Here is a 25,664-nt window from a genome sequence, read left to right on the forward strand (position 1 = left end):
GAATGCAGTCAGTCAACAAAACAAAGGATTTTATTGTATTCAGCTATTATAAATGTACACTTAAAACCACGTTTTTTTTCATTCATTTGTCATAGCATAAAAATGTTTCTTTGTTACATTATACTGTAAAACCTCAAAAAAGAAGAAAAAAACAGACTTTCAAATGTCAAAGTGTTTCTTTATACCTTGACAACATCTTGATGAAATAGCTCACGGACTGATACTGTATTTAATGATACAATACAATCCCATAACACAACACCTCCCACAGAGATACAAATAATATCTGAGAATAAAATCTGTGTTTGCAGCAGGTGCAGATGGATATGGAAAGCCAGTAGATCAATATACACATTAAAGGATTTGAATAAAGCACATGGTGATGTAGGGAATCATGGGAGATTTATGTAATGTCAATGAGTCATACAGTGAATCACTGCAAAGGAGATGAGAGATGCAGAGATTGAAATAGGAGTGAAAAATGGGATGAAATGGAAGGATGGCAGTAGATAAGAAGGGCCAGGATGTTCAAGGAGACAGAGCGGATGAGGAAAGAGGTTGGCAGCTCTCTTTTTAAAGATATAATTTGAGAAATCTGTTTGGCGCAAACAATTAAGAGACATTTAACTTGATTATAAATACATGTTATTGCAGAATATCCTTGTAAATTAATACCACAAAAAGCCTGTAAAGAAGAATTTATTTTAGCACGACACCTTCAATATGGTAAAACATGTATACTACAGAATATCACAGTAAACTGGTAGAGGTTAAATGCCCTGTCCATCAGTTGTTGATTGGATGAAGGCAGACTGAATATTTAACTGAAACTTATGCTCGGATGAATTGTTCATAAGATCAATAACCTTCATTTAGAAATAGGTGAATGTTCCTGGCAACCTTCACAAAAGTAACGTTGCATTAAAATAAAAGTAAAAAATTAAAGAAGTTTTTTAAATGAACTGCTCAAGAGTAAACCAAAGAAAAATACTGATGACTCATCACGAACTACACTAATTTTGTCCAATCAAATGCTCTAGAGGGAACATGCCCCTCCCATAATACTACCTGCCACCAATTAGCAAGTAGCAAACTCTGGTTTGTGATTGTGAAGAAACTTAACCATAACCTCCTGTTTCAAATGCAAAACCCAAATGCAATAAATCTTTAAAATGTTTAGTGACATCAGATCAGGCATATATCTGAAATGCAGATGCAAAACACTTCTGAAAGTGACATTAAAGACAAAAAAGTATAATGTTATTTTTCATATAACACTGGGGTTATTAAAACTCAGTCCACCAGAACCAGAAATAATAACTATATTTTGATTTACATACTGATAAAACCTTTCTGTTTCTGAAAGCATAGACAGCTATCTCTGTCTGACAGAAAGAAGTTCTAATCTTTTACCTTGTTCAGTCAAGCATGCCAGTCCAAAAATCCCCAGGTTTTGTTAGACATAAATAACACAAAAAGACCAAAAAACGAAAAGTGCAGCTTCGGACATAAATACATTTACTCTGTGTTCAAGCTCAAAGTGTCTGTAACTAACGGACAGATCTCTGAGGTGGTTGCGGCTCTTCAGTGGTTGACCATAGTGCTGGAATCGGAGGGATGAGGCTCCCAGGACTACCGATACTGCTGCCATAGATTGCTGCCACCTTCTCTTAGGGTTTGAAACATGCAGAACAAGTCATTTCTTTATCAGAGTGGAGCTGAGGAGAGATGGTATCTGGAACCACTGATTTCAAGATATCATTCTCACTGGCAATTATGTGTTTCACGAGGAAGTTGGCAGCTTCATTAATGTTGACGTTTTCCTAAAATTTAGAGAGAAAGAACATACATCAAACATTTTTTAGACAACCAGATTTCAGATAGTTTGATTTGATCTTTTGGAAATAAGACGTGTTTAATGCCAATGAACTTGACCTGTGAACAGTAATGAATTATTAAAACCCATGAAAATGCTACTAGATGGAAGTCTGATTGGACTCTTCATTAAGGATCAATGGATAGAGGTGCTGAAATAAAGAAATAAATCCCTTTGAAACCTCTCGAATGTATTTAATGAGACCGTCCCAATGTACCAACAGTCCATTCTCCCGTTTCCCTCGGCAACTGCTCTGCATGTGAGTGGCAGGTCTAATTAGCAAGCAAATATTAATAACCTTCAATCAGAAGCTTTAATCAAGCACTAAAGGCTCTGACAATACAAGTTCTGTCAAAAGATATTAGTTAGACCACTGTCAGTGGGATAGAAAGGCTATTTTTATTGTGCATATAGGTGGTTAGGGTTAGCTAGCCCTAACCCTAACCCTAACCCTAACCTTGATACCACGGTACATGAATGCACTAATTAGTGAATGTACCACAATGACATATCAAATTACCATTGTATTAGCACCTGAAACCATCACAATGCCATAGTACTGTATTTTTATTTTTTTTTTTGTAGAAAGAAACAAATATTCTCTGTCATTACTGTTGTTCTGTCTAAAATTATACCAAAATGCTATGCCTTACCTTAGCAGATGTCTCAAACCAGCCCACAAATCCATTCTCCTTGCAGTACTGGTCCATCTTCAAGCTGTTGTCAGTCAGAAAGTCTCTATTTTGGTCGCACTTATTGGCCAGGAGCACAGTGGCGATACTCTGGCCATTTGAAAGTATTAATTTTGAGTCCAGATCCTCCTTCCATTTGGAGACAGCCTCAAGCGTAGTGGGTCTAGAGACATCAAAAACAATGAACGCCCCCATGGCCTCTCGGTAATAAACCCGCGTCATGTTCCCGAACCGTTCTTGACCTTCCAGTGCAGATGGAGAGGGAGAAAAAAGGTATAAAACAATTGGGAAAAGCAGGACACAACAAGCCAAATTTCCCTTCCATTCTAAGGTTTGAGGTTGGATTTTTATTTTAATGTTCTTGAAAAGAAGTTTCATATGCTCACCAAAGCTGAATTTGTTTGGTGGAAAACACAGTAAATGTAATGTGTTAATACTAAATTAAAGTCTGCCTAAAACTTTAGAACACTATAGTGTACTGAATGCATAAATTGCTTAAACTTTAAGTAGCAGCTCATGGTCTCAAATTCTAAGAAAAATCCTGTGCCAGGATAAATGTGGCATGATTACATTTAGTATAATGAATCTACTGGTGAAGAACACATGACTCTTTTTTATTTATTTTTGTGCATGCACTTTCCTGCAATGTGCATCGTTCTGGCACATTCCATCTGTGCGCCTTTCTCTTGTCTGACTCTGAATGCAGCCACTCATCTGGGCTGCCAGCATTATACAACATTCCCTAAGGACAGCTGTTTCTCTCAGTTCTGTTATTTGTTCAAAATTAGAATCAGGAGGTGAATGTTGATCTCCGTGGGTCTGACAGCAGTCTGCTTCGCACTTGATGGACCACGAAACAAGAAATGCTGTATTGGTTTTGTTAATCCATATGGCCTTTTGAGATACTGCACAGGTGTTGTACAATAAAATATGAACAATGAATTAGAATGTAAATCATCAGTCAGGTCTAAATATATATTTTGCCTTTGCTTAATACGTTTATGAAGAAAAAAAAATTTTCAGGCTTGAATAAGAGTTTTTGCTGCTATTGTTGACTGAAAGTTGATGAAGCAATGTGGAATGCCTATTACAGAAAGTGTGTAACTTGACAACTTGGCAAAATTGCTTCCTTTTGATGAAATCTATCACTAATAGGGAAAATGAACTCAGCGTGTTTCACTTCATGAAAACTGTCAGATGACTTCCTCGGCAGCAATGAGGAGTTTATGAAGCCCACGAGGAGTTTATGACGACGAAAGTATGACTTCTGAGTCATTTCAGGATGAGAGTTACAAAAAGCCAGTCCTAACGATGACAGTAAAGTAATGATGAAGAACAAACCCTTCAGCTCCTTAGTGCGGTTAAGAATATGAGTGGTTTACTACTGTACTACTGCATTAGGCATAATGCACCATACAACTAGAGTGATGCAAACACAATGGCAGAAAGATATAGCTTCATATAGCCTACAGCTTGAAGGTGTTTTTTATGGTTCCACAGTAGCTAATAAGAATAGCCTGGTGGAAATTAGGTTACCATGGTATATAAGCCTAATTGTGTTTCTATATTAAATTAGTAAACATTTTTGAGAACTATATTGGTTACCTATGTATATTTCTCATATGCCTTTTTGAAATTGATTCATTTGCCTTGAAATTGTGCTGTTGTTTCGAGCAGATGCTGTTTAAAAGTGAAATTGGCCGTGGCTGAGGACTGAGAACAGTAATAAGTCCTGGAAATACACTTGCCTGTGGTTTGTTTACAGAGATTTTCCCACAGTTTCATCCGCGTGCTTCATCTCTCAATCTGGCTCACATGAGAGTCCTCTCCGAGAGGGCACGCGGAAAACAAGTTCTCAGCGGCGCGTGCCTGACACGTGAGGAGGACGATTACAGGAACGAGCAAAAGTTTCTGGTTTGGGAACGTATATTGTCGCAGATCAACTGACATTTAAATGAACGACGTTAAATCGTAATGGACTAATTTGATATTGACAAAGAGTTGCTCTTTAAAGTTTCACGGATCACCACCTTACAAACCCAGCCCTTAAAATTAACCATGATTTTACTATAGTAAAAGTGTAGGCAAACATGTTTTAGCGGAATGATTAACGTTTGTATAAACACAGTTTTACTACAAATCCCATTTTAAAACCATGGTTAGTGCAGCAAAACCATGGTTACCCTGTTTTTGTTTTGTTTTATTTGTAGTAAAACTAAGGTTAATTTTCGTAAGGGGAAATAGCTAATAATTTATCAGCGTTACAGATTACAAGGCTGTATTTTAAAGTTTAAAGGAATAATATAAGGTTTAGTGATAAAACTAATCCTATTAAATACAATTTATTTTAAAATAAAATACAAATTTTTTAACCTATGTGGAACACTTACAGCCTATTCCATTAAAATTATGAATAGCCTATTTTTTTTTACAGTGTACGTTTTAAATCTAAGAAGAATTGTTTATTTAAAGGTACTTGTGGCTAACCTCTCTGGTTTATTGCAGTAACAATAACTGTTACTATATTACATTTTGGCTGAATGGTTATGGTTACTGTGGTAACAGTTTTTAAATAACAACGCATGACTATTTAGTGACAATGCCATCACGTATGTTGTGTGCTACTTAAAAACACAAGCATTTTTTTTTTTTTTTTGCCATTTGAGCATATTTTTAATAAATGCTGACACTGAAGTCTAGGCTTTGACGCACTGCTATATCCTACTTTCTCTTACCTGCGATGTCCCACAGCTGCAGCCGGACCGTCTCTGAGTCCCAGTTGAGAACTTTGAGCGCAAAATCCACTCCGATGGTCGCTCTGTAGTTAGTGGAGTACGTCTGATGCACATACCGCTTGATGATGCTGGTCTTCCCTACTCCCAAATCACCGATGACAAGGATTTTGTACAAATGCTCTTTCCGATTGTTATGCATCGCTGAGGACATTAGTGTGCCCAGTGTTTATCACACTCGCTAGTCATCTGTCATTGAACTTAAACTGGCACCGCCCAGGGCGTGGGGAAAACTTGTGACCTCCTGTCAGACAAACTGCTCGTGCACTGTCTGTCTGTCTGCCTGTCTGTCTGCCTGTCTATCTGTCTGTCTGTCTGTCTGTCTGTCTGTCTGTCTATCTGTATGCCTGTCTGTCTGTCTGTCTGTCTGCCTGTTGCATGTAACACAAAGATAGAGAGAAGTACATAAAGGAAGAGACTAAAGGGGGCCTGGAACTGCATTCCACACTTAATCGCGGAAACTGTGAAAATAACACAACCATGAAACCTGTGCATAGCATGGTGCATAGCATCTCCAAAGACTTATTTATATATATATATATATATATATATATATATATATATATATATATATATATATATATATATATATATATATATATATATATATATATATATATATATGCCCTAAAATTAACACTCTCAAAGCGCCAAATGAGAGTAAAAATCAACGCTTCCGATTCAATGTAACAGTGTCAGTCACCAGTTGGCGGGTACAAATTTTACGAATTATAACAATGCAATGAAGTGAAAACAACAACCAGTTTTTAAAGAGGTTTGCTATTCAATAAAATCTTTTTAGTTAATAAAATAATATTTTCCGAAGACAAGATTGTCGTGATTAGCTGTTCTGTCATAAGTGACGAGAGCGAATCAAAATAATAGGACACTAACGGACTCATGAGGTCAGAGCAGTGATAGCCAGCTTCCCAGACAACAAGCTGTTTCGGCCTAGATCTGGCCCAAATGTGGGCAGATCTGGGCCAAAATTGATTGTTGTCTGGGTTGTCCCTAGCATTGGCGCTGCACATGATCCCAGGCCCTATGCAGTCCACACACACACACACACACACACACACAGAGACACACACACACACACACACACATATGATTAAAGAAAAAAAGATTTGTAATTGAGTCCCCTTTAATAACACTCAGGTGAAACCAATATTTTTACAAGCTTTGAAGAGAATTAAAAAAGGCTTATCCACATCATAACTAAAACCTCAAAGTAACAGAAATATTGCAAGCTACATTCGTCCCACTGTCACAAAGCTTAATCCACTAAGACCATCATATTGAACCAGCACAAATAGTTAGTAGAAAAATACATCACACACACACACACACACACATGGCTGAAACCTACATTCTATGAATGTCTTGTCAGAAAAGGCAAAGAGCAAAAAATGCAAAAGACTTTTAGAAAATGTACAAAAGTTCTCAAAAGAACATTAAGCACTTATTTCAGCTAATGGCACTACTTTGCATGCAAACATGTGACTTTAGTACATTACATCTATTCAAGAGGAATATTGCACATTGATTTAAAGAATAGATGTCTGTTGGTAGGTACAATGTTCGTTCCTACTAAGTCTAAACAGTTCAACTTAAATAAGTTCATAAAGTGAATACAAAAATCCTATCTTTAATTGAAGACTTCCATATGGTTTAAAGGCTTTGCCAATGGAAACTGTAATGCCCTGTCCACAGTGAAATAAGAATGGGAATTTTATTTTTGGCTATTCTAATGTATTTATGGATTTGGAACAAAAGCCTGAGTGGATTAAAAAAGGAAATTATTTGCAAATGGAATTATTCAATTTTTTGGAATAGGCCCTGCATTCACATATATTGCTTCATGTATATGTAATCTTTCTCACCTCAAAAATTTTAGTATAAATAGTTGAGTTTTCTTGAATCTCCCATTAGTTTGTATCATTTCTCAAACCCTATCTTTCAAATAAAAGTGAAAGATTTATTATTAAATATTTTGAGTAATACTGGGACATGTTCATATAAATAAATCCAGTCATCTGAAAGACATATTATCTATATTAAAGTGTTAGATTTGTTCAATATCTAAATAAACCTTCCCTTACAATGCCCCCTTCTATTTGATTTATTATGAAAAATATAATAATAAATATTATTTTATCTGAAGTTATATGAAGTGGCAGAACATGCAACCTCTAAACTAAGAAACAACAAAAATGAACAATATTTAAACAAATTACTTTACGCTCAAAGGCTTCATTTGGTCCTACATTCAACCATTTGCGCTTCCGTTGTACGTGAAGAATCATGCAAGACGTTCAGGCATCTTGCATCAAGAGAGATACAAAAAAAAAGACATCGCCTGGAGCAGGAGTTTTGTCATTTTTCCCACCTGTGTAGATTGACGTCATTGGAATGTTATTAAGTAGCTGTGAAGCCATGAAAACTTGCGGTACACAAACTGACCAACATCAGTAACGTCTTGCCAAGAAGGACCATAAACTTGTCAGAGCGCTCTAGTGCATGAGAGCATTTCAAGTACATCCTTAATTATCTGAAAAGCAGTTTGGTGAAGTGTCTTCCCCTACGCAGATCGGTATTTTGAGGATGGGCTGGATTCCAAGCACCATAAAACGTCCTTAGTGAGTGCTTCTATATTAAGAGTTTACACTCCTTGACATTTACAGCTGGGTTTTGCAGTCTAAGCAGATGCAGGATCTCAGTAGCTGCCTCTCAATCTCCTTCCTGCGCTCTGAATAACCTCTCAGAGCGAAGAGGAGCTCTGGCTGTAGTGGCGAAACACCAGCTGGTCGTATATCGGGGAGCAGGGCTCACACAATGGCAGCTCTGAGGTTGGCGATGTGGGAGATTCGCTGATCGAGTCCACGGAGGAGTCCCTAAATGGCGATGGAGGTGTCAAGGCCCCCAGGTCCTCAAAATCAGTGGTCCTGACCACACACGAAGAGTCATAGGTGCTGTCAAAAAGGCTGGCGGGTGAAGCACGGCTACTCCCACCGGTGATGATGCCCCCAGCGATGCCGACCGCAGAGTGAGGGTTGGTGTTTGCTGCGGCCACCACGTCTGCGTACGTGGTGACGGTGGTTGGATGTGGCCTTTCTTGCGGGTGGAGACGGAAAGTAGGGGAGCAGGGTCTTGGGACCTGGGCGGTGGCGACGTTTACACCCGTTCCCGGCGGTGAACCAGGCAGCATCATGCTATTGAGTTCAGTGATGTTGGCTGTGAATCGACTTACCACACAGCTGATCTGATCCATGATGCAGGTCTGGGACGGGGCGCCATGCTGCAGGCGCTCAGTCAGGTATGAGGGTATAGCCACCACCGGTGCGCGCTCGTCATCTCGCTCTTCTATTTCCCGCCTCTGCATCGAAGGCCGCTGGCAAACGGTTGGCAGCGGGGAAGGGGTCCGGGGGCAGTAGGTTACAGGGTAGCGCTGGTTTTTCTGAGACCCTTCATATGCCAGCTTCACCCCGGATTCCGGAGGCCGATCACAGCCCTTTGAGAAGGGCTTGATAATGGCCGTCTGGTTGGCCTCTTCTTTTTTCTTAATGTGGATTGAGATCCGTTTCCACAGGTTTGGCCTGTAACTTCTCTCGTTCTGTGCCCAGGTCACTGTTTTGCCGTTGGAACTGTTGAAAGAAAAAAGCAATGTGTATTTGATTCATTAAACATAAATACACGTTTAAACTTCATAAAAATGTCTTATTCAACATTTATTCACTATTAACTATGACTTTTACCTCAATAAATTCCCAATTTGCTGCTTATTAATAGTAATGCAGTTGTTAAGTTTAGGCATTGGGTAGGATTAGGGATGTAGAATAAGGTCATGTAGAATAAGGCATTAATATGTGCTTAATTAGTACTAATAAATGGCTAATATTGTAGTAGTATGCATGTTAATAAGCAACTAGTTAAGATACCCTAAAATAAAGTGTTACCAATGTTTTTATAAAAAGATTTCTATTAGACATACTGGATATATTTTATTGTGCTAAAGTGGAACGATTGCAAGTATACTTCAGGTACACTTTAAAGATTTTGCATTAAAAGTCTGATATTCTTCAAAGATCATACAATCATCATCAAAAGTTACATTAAAACACATTTTAGACTTAATATGAAGAAAAGTGCATTGTGCACAAGGAATATGCCAAGTCTAGTAAGTCTCAAGTTATCTGTCAGTAAATATGTTAAAACATTTGTGGGTAACACTTTAGAATAAGGTTCCATTAGTTAATGTTAGTTAACTACTTTCATTAACATGAACTAAGCAAGAACAATCCTTCTACAGCATTTATAAGTCTCAGTTCATGTTAATTTCAACATTTACTAATGTATTATTTAAATCAAAAGTTGTGCTTGTTAACATTAGTTAATGCACTGTGAATTACCATGAACTAACAATGATTAACTGTATTTTCATTAACTAAAATTAACGAAGATGAATAAATACAGTAATAAATGTATTATTCATTGTTTGTTCATGTTAATTAATACATTAACTAACATGAACTAATGGAACCTTATTCTAAAGTGTTACCCATTTGTGTTATATATAACAATATATATATTGTTTTTTTAATTGAGCTGATATGTCTACTAATAATAATCACTGAAATATATAAGGAGATAAAGTGAAAAAATAAATAAAAGCATTGTAATTGATTGTAAAACTGTCTGCCTTTAAAACACAGAAATTTAGACTACATTTATGGACTATGGATTTATTCAGGCCACAGAATCACCTTTTTTAAAACAGTGAGGCGAGAGTGTCCTCACAATGCTGCTACACTCTTGCTAATGTGTAATACTACACTTTAAAGGCAAGAGAGAATAGATCCTGCTATTAGCCATTCCAATCCATTCATTCCAAGCACAATTACCACCCTCATCCAATCCTATATAAGTCAGACAGGAAATCTCTAACTTCACTTCTCCTAATGCACCTGGGGACTCATCGACCCAAATGTGCGTAACTCCGGAGTTGCTCCAGGAATGATTCACAGGCATACAGGATAATTGGTTGGGGCTCTTTTTTCTCTTTCGAGGGGAATATTGGTGTTTTTTTTATGTGCTCTAAAATATGCTCAGTTGGGGAGTTGATTCATTTTCAGTCTAAACTCATTTTCATCCTCAAAAGCAAACCTTTGGCAGGCATTACTGGGAGATAAACAGATTTAATGGGAGCTTTATTTATGTATATATTTATTTTTCTGAAGCGGCTTCTTCTGCAACTGAGAGCAGTGACTGCAAATCATCTTCTTTTAAATAAGTAAAAATATGGATTTTCAAAACTGACATGAAAAAGAATTGACATGTCATGCCTCATTATCCTTAAATTAATTTAGTGTGAATTCCATTAAACCAAAGTTTAACCTCTTAAGTGACACCGACCCATTGGTGGGGTCTCATTGGTCTTTTTTTTCTGTCACATATCTTAGTAATACTCATAACTGACATATCATTTGAAAAACTACAACCTCAAAATTCATCCTGTGAAAACCATTTTGAAATCGGACATTGTGTTACCATGGAAATGGTACTTTAATATCTTTTGGCAGTCTCCTTCCCCTTAGTGGGTGGGGTCAGGTGTCATATTACAAAATGTAATATGGATTTTATTTTAATCAAAACTTTTGATAAAAAAAAAAAAAGTCTTAACAAAATACATACCATCGGAAAAGTCTGAGTCTTAAGATGCCATATTTTGTGATAGAAGTAATATTGATAGAAATATTTAGACATTTGTGACAGAAAAATTTATATAAATTTTTTTTGATGGCACCCGGTGGCTGTTTGTGGTATAATGCCCTAAATAAAATCTCTCAGGAATCTAATTTTTTTTTATATCAACTTCAAATTTGGAACATAAATTATTAAGACAAAGCTTTCAGTTTATAGCAGTTTTGTATTCAAAAATAATTTGAAAAATATTTATTTTATATAAAATAAAATAAAAATGGTACAGTTTATTTTTTTAAAAGTGAATTTAAACTTCTTTAACTTTTTGATAATTTAATATTTTGAAATGATTCCACTTCTGCAATGCAATAATCTGCAGATTGTCTTCTTAAAAAAAGAGTCCAACCTAGGTCTGTATTCCAAAGTGTCCATGCATAATATAGAGAGCTGAATAAAATAATCTCAATTATGAAATTATGACCAAGCATTTATTGTACAGTGTTATTATAAAACTCTTATATTTTTGGTAATTGAAAAAAAGCTAAATAAAAATTTCATTATGTGAAAAAAATATATAAATAAGTATTGTAATATTAATGAACAAATATTAAATAAAATTAAATGTTATACATAATTAATAAAATATAAATAAATATTAGAATTACAAAAAAACTACAACTAAAAAACTAAAAACTACACTTTACCCCTTATTAGTAGTATTAAAAAAGAAAAAAAAGAAAATTGACAAATGCACATACTGTACAAATGCACAACAAACTAAATGAAAACCATAATTAAAATTAAAACTTAAATAAAAACTAAATTAAACTGTAATAGCATATAAAAATACTAAAATATAAATAAAATTAAATAACACTGGCCTCATACTGACCTGACGTTGTCTGTGCCAGAGCCTCCTCGTCTGAACAGTTTAGCCAAGCTGCTAGACCGGCTAGCGGCCGAGGCAGCTTTCCCATCACCCACGTGCATCCTAACAACTGTCGACGTGGTGAAAGCACTGCGTACGTTCCTCTCAGGTTTGGCCAACATGATGTAGACTTTGGGCACAAACATGCAGCACAGCGCAGTGGTAGCGCTGAGGCTAACGGAGAAACACATGGTGATTATCTTGTAGTTTGACCCGAAATAAATTGGCACGAAAGCCAGCCAGATAATGCAGGTGGTGTACATGGTGAACGCGATGTATTTGGCCTCGTTGAAATTGGCGGGGACATTGCGGGTCTTAAAGGCGTAGAAGGTGCAGCTGAGGATGAGCAGCCCGTTGTAACCCAATGGCGCCACCACTCCGAGTGTGGTGGTGTTACAGATGAGGTGCACCTCGCGTATGGACGGATAGTCGTAGATCACTTGCGGAGGTTCCATGATGAAGAGCGCCACGATGATGCCAAGCTGAATCAGGATCAGGATGAAGGCGATGACCAGCTGGGCACAGGCACTCATGAAACGAGGTTTCTTGGTGCAGATCTTCTTCTTGCTGCCTGCAAGGATGCGAGCGATGCGGTTGGTCTTAGTGACTAGGGCCGAGTAGCTCATGGCTGGCGAGAGCCCGATTCCCAACCTCTGCAAGTAACAGTAGGCCACGTGCGGTTTGGCGATGAGGCAGAATGTACACAGGTACCCCAAACAGATGCCAGCCAGGATGATGAAGCACAGCTCCCTGCTGGAGGACTTCACCACCGGCGTATCGTGGAACCTGATGAAAACTAAAGTGACGAAGATGGTGGCGAGCAGGCCGAGGCAGGCAAAGACCACGGCGGCGATTGGCTCAGGATCTAGCCACAGAAGGTACTGAACCGGGATTGGCTCACAGCCTAAGGGACATGAATTTGAGATGTTAATGTATTAGTAGGTAAATATGCATTAAAAGTACTTTAAAAAAGAAATAGGTTACAGATTACTACCTACCCTATTTAAAATGTAATAAGTGGTGTAACTATTTATTAAAATAACTATTAACTTTTAACTATTAAAGGCCTGTTCACACCAAGGAAGATAATGATAAAGATAATGATAAAGATATAGTTCTAAACTAAAAATCGTTCTCAGTATTAAATAATAGAAGAGCCCACACCACAACTATAATGGTAAATGCACAGAGAAACTATGATTGGAATCACTTTTCCGAATTTTTTTTTTCCAGCTGATGAATGATAAAAACACTTGACACCCAATCAGAATCATTCCTGCTATTCCTGCTTTAGAATTTAAAACAGAAGATGAGTGTGTGCTGAGAATAAACAGACGTTCACTGTTGTGGACACTAATTTCGTTATCTTTATAGTTATCGTTCTTGGTGTGAACGGGACTTTAATCATTTGGAAACATTTAAAGCAGGCAGGGTTAACCTTATAGTAGTACTCAACACTAATTACTGTCAGACTTTCAAAACCCTTCTTCTAGAATTAATGTTATAATAATTTAATTTCAAAACACAGCTACCACAAAATTATACTTTAGCACCTCTTTTTACTTTGAGGCTAAATAAAGATTTAAAATCATAATAAGAAAACACTGGCATCTAACAATGCCTTGAAAAGCAGTGAATGCAATTTGGGAAAGAAATAAATCATATCTGTATGTGTGTAAAAAATATTCAGTTGCAAGTAACTGTCATTAATTTAACTATTCAGACACATTTTTTTTCTGAGTAACTGAGACAGATTACAGTTACTTTATTTTTGGGTAACACTTTATTTTGAGGTGTCCTGGTTGCACGTTACATGCACTTACTATTATAATATCAATTAATTATGAATAATTACATGCAGGTAACCCTAAGCCAAACCCTTTTCCTAACGCTAACCATATAGAAAGTACATGTCGTTAATTAATATTACTCAGCACTTAAATGTATAATTACAATGTAACATGGACACCTTAAAATGAAATGTAACATTAATGTAACATGTAATTAACATACAACATTTAGTCACAAAACAGTATTTCCAAACAAAGCCACAGCAGAACTGTTTTGCATTTCTTGTCCATGTTTTAGAACTAATCAAGTGAGCCAATGATTCATTGACCCATTCATAAAGAGAGTCAATTGCTTAGTTTGTGAATGAATCAGCTGTTTGAACAAACAATTTGAATGAATGACACTAACTGACTCACTCATTAAGAAATAACCTACTGGTGGTTTCAGTTTCAACTGGTTAATAGTGTTAAATTTTATTTTTGTAAAATATTTATTTCTCAAATTACTTAGTGTTATATCTATTCAATGCTTTTTTTTCATCTAACACAATAATGATTGAGAATTTCCTCCTTTTGGGAGGAAATTCTCAATCATTTTTGATGTACGATTAATTTTCAATTAATTACATTAATAATTTAATGAATTAGATTAAAATTTGAATCACTCAACAGAAATAAGGCATTACTACGAGTTGGCCCTAAAACTTCAAATAAAATGTTTCCACTTGCATAAAGATCTATGTGCAAAGCAAACATTAATTTATCTAGTTGGTATAGGGCCTATGTCTATGATTATTCAGAATCACTGATGTGTGGCATTAAAATTATACAGAGAGCAATGAACATCCATCCTTATGTAGATAACACAGTAAAACTGGTGGCTGAATTATCGTGCAACTTTACAAACCATAAAAAATAAATAAATAAATTGTGCAAAAATAAACAAAACCATCCATTCAACCAAGTCATGCATTATGCATTAGAGGCTGACAAACAAGAGCTGATATATTTAGCATGTGTGATTTGCATCAACAGACAGTGAATGAGGATGAAACTGAGTCTTGGTTTTAATGCGGTTGGTCAAATGATACTGGAGGTTTTTTTTTTTTTTTTTACAGGTCAGATTCATAAACCAGCAACACCAAAAGCTACTCTGGAAAGTGACGGTTCTGATTATCAAAGGCTTTTGTGAAAGTGCCTTTAGGGCAAGTGGGCGTACTCGGCAGCATACCTGTCAAGTATCCCGTTTTGGCCGGGAAAGTCACGTATTTTACCCTTATTTCCCGCCGTCCTCCCGTATTAGTATTTTCCCGTAAATCTCCCGTATTTAAATTTTTTAATTTTAACCTTCGTTATTAATAAAATAATAATAAAAAAACCCATTCCCAATCTGAGCTCTGTCACTAGTCTCGCGATAACTGCCACCTGTAGTAGCCTGTCCCGAGGGGTGTGTGAGGTCAGATGACATGAGTTATAACGCGGGAAAAACAACAACAAAAGAAAAAACAGAGACGGATGATGGATGCTACGATAGAGAGTGAAGGCACACCTGCCAAAAAGCCAAAACCCATGTGTAAATATCGTGATAAATGGGACAGCGAATTTACTTTTTTAAAGAATGCAAAGTCTGCAACAAATTTGTACAACAACCAGAGGTGGGTAGTAACGAGTTACATTTACTTGAGTAATTTTTCGGGTAACTAATACTTTTCGGAGTATATTTAAAGATGGGTACTTTATACTCTTACTTGAGTACATTTTCTGAGAAAATTCTGTACTTTTACTTCGTTACTGTGGGCGACGCTCCTCTCGTTACTTTATCTTAATGCAATAAATGTTATAAATGCTTCAGTTTATTCCAACAGCGCCTTCTACTTTTCTCTGGACAATGAGCGATGCCCATTCGCGAATGATTCATTCTTTTGAGTCAACTCTGTTCAAAGGCTTGATCAAACCAATTGGCAAACGGGTTCATGAATCAGTTTGAATGATTCGTTCAGTTCCCTGCCGCACGCGCTGAGCTTCGTCTGAAGCGGTTCACTCAGAGTTGTAAAGTTTAAGATCAGCAGCGTTGAAAACGTGGCTATGGAACTGCACTGAATTGAAAGCAAATCTGCAAAGGCTATTATTTGCTTGCGATGGAGATCCTTATTAGATGAACGCGTGTGCTGTCTACTGTTTAACAGGTAATAACTTGGGCTACATTCGATTACAGTACACGATACCACTGTGACATTAGTTTGTTGTACGTGTGTGGCTTATAACAGAGGGGAGTCAAGTTGAATGCAGCTTCCAAAAGACAAAAAATTGCCGATTAAGATTTTATTAATTTTAATACAATCACACCGGTGCGAGTACGTTCAGCGAGTCGTATCATCAGCTGTTAAATTCAGATCTGTGATCGCTTGCTGGCGCTGAGCCAGAGACAGACGCGTTTTTATAGCAGTGCGCATCATAACCAATCACACACGGTTCTGTTGAGCTTTTGAATAAAATGGCCAATCAGAGGTGTTCCGATGAGTCATCGCTGAAATCCCGGTGCTTCCTTCACTCCTTCACTCGCTCACTGACTGAATACCTCTTTCTGGCGAATTCTCTCGTCAGAAACAACAGAAAAGTGCAGATGTGTGTACGAATCTATAATTAAGATATTGATTTCACCGTGTTAACAGTTTCAGTGATTTTAATGGGAGTTTCTGAGAGTCAGTGAAAATGATCTTTAATAATGTAAATGTTATTTGCTCTCTTTCTGAACAATGAAAGATTAGTAGCAATATTTATATCACATTAACTTTCAATGTTAAATTCACATTTAATATAAAGTCAGTCATATTAAAAATATGTTATGGCATGACACCTATATTTGTTACTTAAGTAAACAGACAGGGTTTTATAATAAGTTACATAAATTGGAGTAAAGGCTGATGAAATATATACATTTATACACACACACACATACATTTTATCTATATATCTAAATAAAAATAGGCTCAGTATATATGACCCAAAGTAACTAACTAACTAATTGAGTAGATTTTTTATCCGATACTCTTTTACTCTTACTCAAGTAACTATTCAAGACTAGTACTTTTACTTTTACTTGAGTAAATATTTCTAGAATTGCTTTTACTTTTACTTGAGTAAAGTTTTTGGGTACTCTACCCACCTCTGACAACAACTCACTAAAAGAGTAAAAGAAAAGTTATGAAAAGAAAAGCTGTAAAAGAAAAGCAGTAGCCTACAAAATGAAAAGAATGTGTGGAATGAAAATAAAATGTAAATGTAAAGACAAGCAATGTTAAATTAACAGAAAATATGCAAATAAGCCTTTAAATAAATGCTCTTCATATATACCCGTTTGTGTTTTCATTTGGGCTATAACACCTGTCTTAAAATGTAAGGGATACTGGAGCTTTGTTGGGGTGGTGGGACTACTCGCGGTGGGTGCCGGAAAATTTCCCTTATTTTCAAATCCAAAACTTGACAGGTATGCTCGGCAGCCATATTTGTAATGCCCCTGGGCAGCTATTTTTAGTCATGCTCTGAAAGCTCTGTAAATGTTTGTCAAAATTACACTTCAATAACATGTTTCAATCAGGAATAAAATATGATACCAGCTGCACCATAAGCTGTGCTTCTTAAGCACTAAATACAGCATTTTTGAGGCTGGCCCAGCTAAAAACCAGGCATTAATGCTCATATATGAGTATAAACATTAATACTTTACAACAAGGTTCAATTCATTAACATTAGTTTGAATCGACATGATTTAGGTTTTAGTCAACTGAACCCCTTTACACTTTTCCTGAAAATATTTTGAAATACTTTCAAATACTTGATATGATGTAACAACAAATTTGCATGTAGGTTAATGGTCATATGACATGCAGGTAAACAATTTTCATTTATTTATTTATGTATTGATAGAAAGTTTATTTTTAATTATTTAATTGTCATTTTACATTTTTATTACTCAATTAACTATTACATTTTGATCACCAAGACTAATACTACTTTAATGTTAAATTATGGATGCACTATTGTTCATTATTAATTCACGTTCATTCATTTACTAATGTTAATTTATACAACTCTGAATATTTTAACTATCTCAGCATACGTAGAAATCAACATTAACCAAGATCAATAAATGTGTTTATGAATTACTAAAATAGCACATTGTTAATTCATGATATCTAATGCTTTAACTAATGGTAAAGTGTTGGAGATTATTATAAAGTGCCACTGTTTACTCTTAAATATTAGTCTTACCATATATGCACATTTGCTGAACTAGTCTGAAAATAGAGTTGCGCTTAAAAAAAGTAATTGAATGTTTTAAAAGTAATTTTAACATTTTAATTTATTGTACAGTGAATAAATGCAGTAAACACTAGTCCAAAACTACAAAATCAAAAAAGAACTGCAGAAACCCAAACTCAAAACCACCTGCTACTAAATGTCAAAAATTGTCATTAAGGCTCTTGCATGAACAGCAGTGCGGCCTCAGCTCTCGGTAATGTACTACATGCTGAGAGACTGCTGCTTCAGGGCTTACGCTTGACAGCAATTCTGGAACATTCTGATGGGGACCCCCGCCAAGTCCAAATCTCTGTTTCTGGCATTAAGTTGCCATGGTCCAGATTCTCAAATAACGCTCTAAGAGATAAATGGGTCTCCAATGTTATTCCGTGACCCAGATACTTATATCACACACTGCTGTACAAGATGATAAGCTTATGTGGCTTTGACTTCTGAATGAACTACAAGAAATACTTTGTGCACTGAAGGTAGATGTAGATTCACCTGTGAGGTCATCTGTAGGCCAAGATCCAAGCTCGCACATACGACAGGTGTATTCATCAAACACAAACTCGTTTTCTTTACACGGAGTGCAGGTCCAGCAGCAGCTCACCTCACCCTTACGGATAACCTAAGGTGGTCAGAACAGAGAGGTCAAGTTATGTAAGTTATAGATTCCTGTGAAGAAAATACTTGCTCTCAAAGCTGCCACCACAATGCCAAAGTGTTGTGGGTGGTTGCAGTGCACTTCTATGCGGTTGCTTCAGTGTTCTAAGTGGTTTTTAGTGCATTGCTATGTGGTTACTAAGGTGTTTTGAGTGTTTAAAGTTCTACCTCCAAGTTTTTTTTTTTGATAATCTGCTCTCTAAATATATGGCTAAGGCTCATGTAGCAGTATAAGTCAATGGAATATATATATTTTTAATTTAATTAAAGAAAGTAATATTATTCAGGAAAGATGCATTAAATTAATCAAAACTGATAGTGAAGTAATTTATACTGTTACTATAGGTTTCATTTTTTTTTTCATCAAAATATATTGAAAAAATGTTTCATTGATTCCGCAAAAATACTAAGCAGCACAACTGTTCTCAACTTTGGTAATAATAAGAAATGCATATTAGAAAAGCATATTAGAATGATTTCTGAAGGATCATGTGGCACTGAAGACTGGAGTAATAATGCTGAAAATTCAGCTTTGCATCAAGGAATAAATTACATTTTAAAATATTAAAATAAATAATAAAATAGTTATTAGGATTAAAAAATATATTTCACAATATTACTGTTTTTTTTTTTTTTTTGATCAAATAAATGAAGCCTGGGTTGTTAAAATCTGACCAGTCTCAAACTTTTGAATGGTAGTGTATAATAAATAAGCACATATACATTTAAATAAAACACTTATACACTGACACATTTTCACCTTTATCTGAGCTTTTTCACAGGGATCACTGCACACTGATCTCATGATGGCACTGCTATTTGCCCAAATCTCCTCGTCATCCATCTTCAGCCCACTGTTGTCCCAGCTGCCCACGTTGATGTAGCTATAGTCCTCCTCACTCATCTGTTTAAAGTTCATGATTTCATACCTGGAAAAACACATAAAACCACTGTTATGGAGTTGAAACTGTTAACCCAGCATCATTCATGTTTTGCTCATAAAGCCATTCAGTCTGAATGAAGGTATTTTTGAAAAATCACAATGACATCAACAAGAGATTGTTTTCATTCTCTCTGAAAGGAGTTTAGAAGCACATTCTTGTGTTTGGAGTAAAATATGAACGATTCCTACCTCCCTGGGGAGTCTCCGTTCTCATCAAACAGCACCACTTCTCCGGAGACGCCAGTGAAGTTTGTCCTCATGAGGAATTCTAAGAGTTTACCTCCATCAATCGGCCGCATGGCTTCACACAGACCTGCGTAGCCGGGACACAGAGACTTCTGCATGGCGTGCAGGCCGTAAGCCATAGAGTAGATGGCATTGATCACAAATCCCATCTTCGTGTCCTGAGCGTACTGGTGTCGGAGCGACTCTTTCTCTATGAAATGGTGTAGTGAATGGTGTAGTGAAAACAAACAACAGAACAAACAATATGTTGAGTTCTAAAGAATAGCTATTCAGTTGTAACAGCTATTCAGTGCTTTCATCTGCCACAGTAAAGTCTCTATTTACATTATATTTTTGTTGATTGATATGCATTATTGGATAGATTAATAAAAGGACGGATGGACAAGTAGATGAAGCAGTGGAAGGACAAATGGAAGTGTAATGGATAAAAAGATTGACAGATAGGTTATGTATACATGAATGAATAGATTAAATAATGGAATGAAAGACTAATGGATGGATGAAAAACAGACAAAGTCCTGGAAGGATGGATGGACGTACAGATGAAGTAGTGGAAGTAAAAAAAATGGATGGATGGAGAGAAGGAAGTATGGAAGACTAGATAGATAGATAGATAGATAGATAGATAGATAGATAGATAGATAGATAGATAGATAGATAGATAGATAGATAGAGGAAAGACAAATGGATGTATAAATGGGTGAATATATTTACAGATTGATGGATGGATGATGAATAAATGAATTGATGGAATGAAAGCTTGATGTATATATATATTTTGATGCATGGATTGATAGATGAAATAATGGAAGGACAAATGGAAGTATAGTTGGATGAATATACTGACATTAATATATGGATGATGTATACATGATTGAATAGAAGAAATAAGGTAATGAATGATTGATGGATGGATGATTAAAAAGAGTCAAAGAATTGGAAGGACAAATGGATGTAAAGATCCACAGATCTACAGATTGATGAATGGGTGATGTATGGATGAATGAATAGATTAATTGCCGAAACTATGGATTAATGGATAGTTGGATTCATGGTTGGATGAATGAGTAAATAAAATAGTGGAAGGATAGATTTTTAAATAAATGAATTAATGAATGAATGGATGAATGAATGAATGAACAGCTGAATGAATAGATGAGCTAATAAGTGGATGAACAGATGGATGGAGAGACGGAGACAGATGTATAGATTAATGAATGGATGGATGGACAGACAAAATTATGGACATATATTAAGAAGGATAGATGAATTGATGAAACGGCAGATGGATATATGTATGGATGATAGATAGATAAAGAGATGAATAGAGGGATTGATGGACAGATGAATGGATGGATGAATTGATGGAAAGCCAGACATCGAGATAAACTGCATCAAACTCATGTAAGTTGTGGTGAGTTCATGTGAGAACATCTTCCACTCACTGGTGCAGGTCTTGTTGTATTTGGCGTTCTCTTGAGGATGTCCCTTCAGCCGACACTGGAAGCGGTGCTGCCAGAACTCAGGGAACCAGGGGTTCCGGTGGTTTGTGTCCGGCTGCAGGTTCAGGTAGTAATCGTCAAACCACGTGACGTAAGCAGACTGCAGCTTGATAGTGATTCCCCCAGCTGCCTCCCTCTGGAAGCCATCAGTGACATCATAGCGGTCCGCCCAACCATCGCTGCAAAGTGTGCAAGAGACAAGTGAGTAATGAATGGCTTTTATATAGAACAAACCCCCGTGAGAGACAGTCTGGGAGCCTCCTGGTCCAAACTGACCCACATAACAGGCAAAGCCCAGTAGTTATGACCAGGTTGCTCTATGAATTAGGTCTTGAGGACACAGCTGGCCAGTATTTCATAGAGACAGACTCACAATAAAACTCTCCATGAGATATACTGTATGTGCTCCAAATCTTCGCCATTATGCATCAAAGGGATCTTTGAATGACAGTAGATGAGTCTTACCTTCTCCTTCCTCATTTCTCATATAAACACAAGAAAAATAAACTACTTTTCTGCATACACTCTATCTATATGTTCTCAAACACTTCTTAAACCCATAGCGCTAAATGTTATACAACTCAGCAGTGTGTGGGAGGTATCATTTTTGTTCTCATGGTAGGTAAGGAGAGGCTTTCATAACTTGTCCTTGGAGGCAAAAGCAATGGGAGGGAAGCATAGAGGAGCATGTTAGTAGCAGCTTGAATCATCTCATGGAAAAGAGCTGAACAGATCAGTAAACCCACACGCTGACCCCAGCAGGTCAGCCTCCCTCTGCCCACTGCCACTGCAGGAAAACTTTAAAAAAAGACAACAAAAATGCCAACGCAAAGGCGCCACTGCCTTTAAAAGATGTCTGACAGCATTTTAGAGCACATTAAAGCATACTGTAAAATTAGGGTTATGTTTGCAATATATGCATTTGATGCATGTTGATATTTAGCAACAAGTAGGACATTCCTTGCTTGTTCTTTGTACAATGAGAGCCGTAAAAGAGAGATATTTTAACAGTACATCTTATTTAAACCTCAGATTGAATTTGATTCATTGTCAGTCATGTTTTGAACTGTTAGTTTAAATGAATCAGTTCAAAAAGACTGATTCAGTGATTAGTTTCTGTTGGTATGCAAAGACATTTATGGAATTATTCAAAATTTCAAAGAAACTTCCTCAGATTGAATAAAAACCATAAATCCATCTCAACACAAACACAATAGTAACATTATGAATATCATCAGAAGTCTGGAAAATGTTGAGAAATTGTTTTTTTTTTTTTGGTAAAGTCTTATATACTCTATAGTGAACTCACTATATGACTGTCATTAGATTTCATAAATAGTCTAAATAATATTAATGATATTACTTTTACCTGTGCAAAAGATGATTTATTAATTATCAGGTATTTAAATATTTGTTTACACTTTACAATAAGGTTATATTTGTAATTAGTTAACTACATTAAATAAATACAAACTAACAATAGAAAACCTAAAAAGCATTTTTAAATTAAAGTTAATGTTAATTTCAACATTCACTAACACATTATTAAATTAAAAAGCGGTATCTGGTGATATTATTTAATGGACCTGAGCTTACAAAAATTAACATTGAACAGATGGAATTTAATTAACTAACTTCATATACTGTAACAAATGTGTTGCTCATTATTAGTCATTGTTAGTTAATGCAGTAACTAATGTAAAATAATGGTACCTTATTACAAAGTGTTGCCTTCAACCAGATGTGGTCAGGTTTTATTACATAAACAAATATGAAATCTGGATTTAGTAAGAATAAATAATACTAAAAATAATAAAAGTTTCTATGTCAACTTTCACAAAAAACAAAAAACAAAAAAAATCTGTGGGTGTTTCACATTTTGGATTCTACACGGATCACAGTTTTAATCTGTTAACAATTAGCCCACAGAGGAATAACACACACACATTTATGTGGGAAGCTGCTGTATTAAAGACAGAAAATAATAGCAGATTTACACCACGAAATGCTGCAAAGAAGCTGCAAAGTGAAACTGTTGATTAAATTAGGTTACATTTTTATCCATTCTCAGCGGTGGGGGGGGGGGGGGGGTTGTCAGATCAGCCCTCATCAGCAATAGATCAGCTCTTGTGCACACTTCACTGATGAACACTTTGACAGATAATACAACAGAATACAATAGCGTCCTCACACTCACTAATGACAGATGGCTGGGCACAGTCTGCAAACTGCTCATTAGTAAAGAACTGAAAGTCATTCAGTTGTGAAACAGAGGAGCCTGGACATCACTGTTTCTGTGGCTGTCAATAGGCTGCTGAGTGGGGATGTTGACAAACAGCCTTTGGTAACAAAACATATTTTTGTAAGGATCAACTCGTACTGCAGTCCCATATGCTAATAAAAAAATACCATATATATTTTAAATGTATTGTAGATATCTATTTTTGAAATTACATAAAAACATACCTTTTTTTTGCTAATTTGAATTTGTTTGCCTTTTTTGTTGCTAATTTACATTTTGCATAATTTTTTTTATTTAAATGATTTGGTTAAGTCAATTTATTCCTATATTTGTTGGAAATACCTTTGAAAAATTATTTGTATTTATATTGTCAAAAAAACAACAACACATACAGTATACCAAAATACTGGTCAATTAATATTAATATTTTAATTTTGGAAATGTATTTTCATGCCCCTTGAAATACATTATGTAGTATATTTTTGCGTTACAAATAAAATATACTTTAATTAGAAGATTAAAATGGTTATATTTAAACAATTTGTTCAATAAATTAATGCTAAATAAAGCAAACATGCATGCACCAAATCAGAAAGCAACCAATATACCAAATAAAGCACACTGAATTTTTTTTTTTTTTTTTTTTTTTTTTTTTTATTGTCTTGAGACACTTTATCACTTTTGTAGCCACATGGAGATCAAGAAACTGGAACAGAGACACAGTAGCCATATTCTCACTGAACCAAAGATAAAACTGAACCTACTTTCCCTGGAGCTGGTGTCACCTCATCAAACACACACACACACACACACACACACACACACACACACACACACACACACAGATGCACACAAACTCGTTCATCCACTCATGCACATGCAAACACACCTCACCTCACCTCACCTCACCCACGCACAAACACACACACACACACACACACTGACACCCCCATAAACATGGCATCTTCAAGGCTGTGTGGAATGCCCAGAGGCCCAGAATAAAGACCATGACACCATTTTCTGAAATAGATCCTTTTTAAATATTCAGAAACTACATAAATAAGTAAAATATAGGCCCCTACCACAAAACAAATTAACTGGCCCTTTAAACTTAAAAAAAAAAAAAAAAGATTTTTCAGATGCATACTTTGATATCATCTGGTTCTAAGGTTATTAAAAAGAGCTGATCTCAAAATATTGGAGTTTGTTTGGGCACTATAAAAATACTCCAAAAATAATTAAAACAGTGCACTTTATGAATTACAAAATGACAAAATTAACAATTTTACTAAAACGTTTTTTTGATTTGAAAAAATGTTTTAAAATGTTATTGGTGTTTTTATTATTATTGAATATTATAAACAAACAGACAAACAAACAAATAAATAATGATGCACATCATGCTTTATATGTCATCATCATTTAGCAAAAAATAAAAAATACATTGTTTCACATTTTGGGATCTACACGAATCACAGTTTTAATCCGTTAACAATTATCTCACAGAGAAATGACACATTCATGTGGGAAGCTGCTATATTAAGGACAAATAATATCAGATTAATGCCAACACATACTATCTATTATGTTTCAAAATATTTTGTTGAATAAAACCACTTTATTTACATGTTTTTAGGTTGCAATGTACATATTAGTAATTGTATTCTTTCCTCTCATTTCCATTTAGCAGAAGGTGGTCAATTTATAGTAACACTTTAGAATTCCATTAGTTAATGTTAATTAACTACATTAGTTAACATGAACTAAGCAAAAACAATCCTACTGCCAGGATTTATTAATTTTAGTTTATTTTAATTTCAACATTTAGTAATGCAATATTTAAATCAAAAGTTGTGCTTGTTAACATTAGTTAATGCACTGTGATTTAGCATGAACTAACAATGAATAACTGAATTTTCGTTAACTAACATTAACAAAGAATAATAAATACAGTAAATGTATTGTTCATTGTTTGAAACCTTATT

The 25,664-nt window shown here is 35.7% G+C and overlaps 2 protein-coding genes across 2 annotated transcripts in view; both read right to left on the reverse strand.

Moving 5' to 3' along the window:
- Positions 1–12: 12 nt before the first annotated feature.
- Positions 13–5,571, reverse strand: LOC113109860 (ras-related protein Rab-38-like). The gene is made up of 3 exons (XM_026273669.1): positions 5,304–5,571; positions 2,530–2,810; positions 13–1,823 (listed from the first exon to the last, which is right to left on the reverse strand). Exons 1-3 carry the CDS (start codon positions 5,512–5,514, stop codon positions 1,671–1,673), a joined length of 645 nt encoding a protein of 214 aa, XP_026129454.1. The 5' UTR covers positions 5,515–5,571; the 3' UTR covers positions 13–1,670.
- A 932-nt stretch (positions 5,572–6,503) lies between these two features.
- LOC113109861 (metabotropic glutamate receptor 5-like) overlaps positions 6,504–25,664 on the reverse strand; it is a 51,603-nt gene continuing 32,442 nt past the window's right edge. The window contains exons 4-9 of the mRNA XM_026273670.1: positions 21,381–21,616; positions 19,879–20,125; positions 19,507–19,675; positions 18,585–18,711; positions 11,953–12,892; positions 6,504–9,004 (exon numbers count right to left, since the gene is read on the reverse strand). Coding sequence (XP_026129455.1) covers positions 8,122–9,004; positions 11,953–12,892; positions 18,585–18,711; positions 19,507–19,675; positions 19,879–20,125; positions 21,381–21,616 — 2,602 coding nt within the window. The 3' untranslated portion in view covers positions 6,504–8,121. The remainder of the gene's footprint in view (positions 9,005–11,952; positions 12,893–18,584; positions 18,712–19,506; positions 19,676–19,878; positions 20,126–21,380; positions 21,617–25,664) is intronic.

Source organism: Carassius auratus, chromosome 10 (genome assembly GCF_003368295.1).
Source record: "Carassius auratus strain Wakin chromosome 10, ASM336829v1, whole genome shotgun sequence".
Taxonomy (NCBI): Eukaryota; Metazoa; Chordata; class Actinopteri; order Cypriniformes; family Cyprinidae; genus Carassius; species Carassius auratus.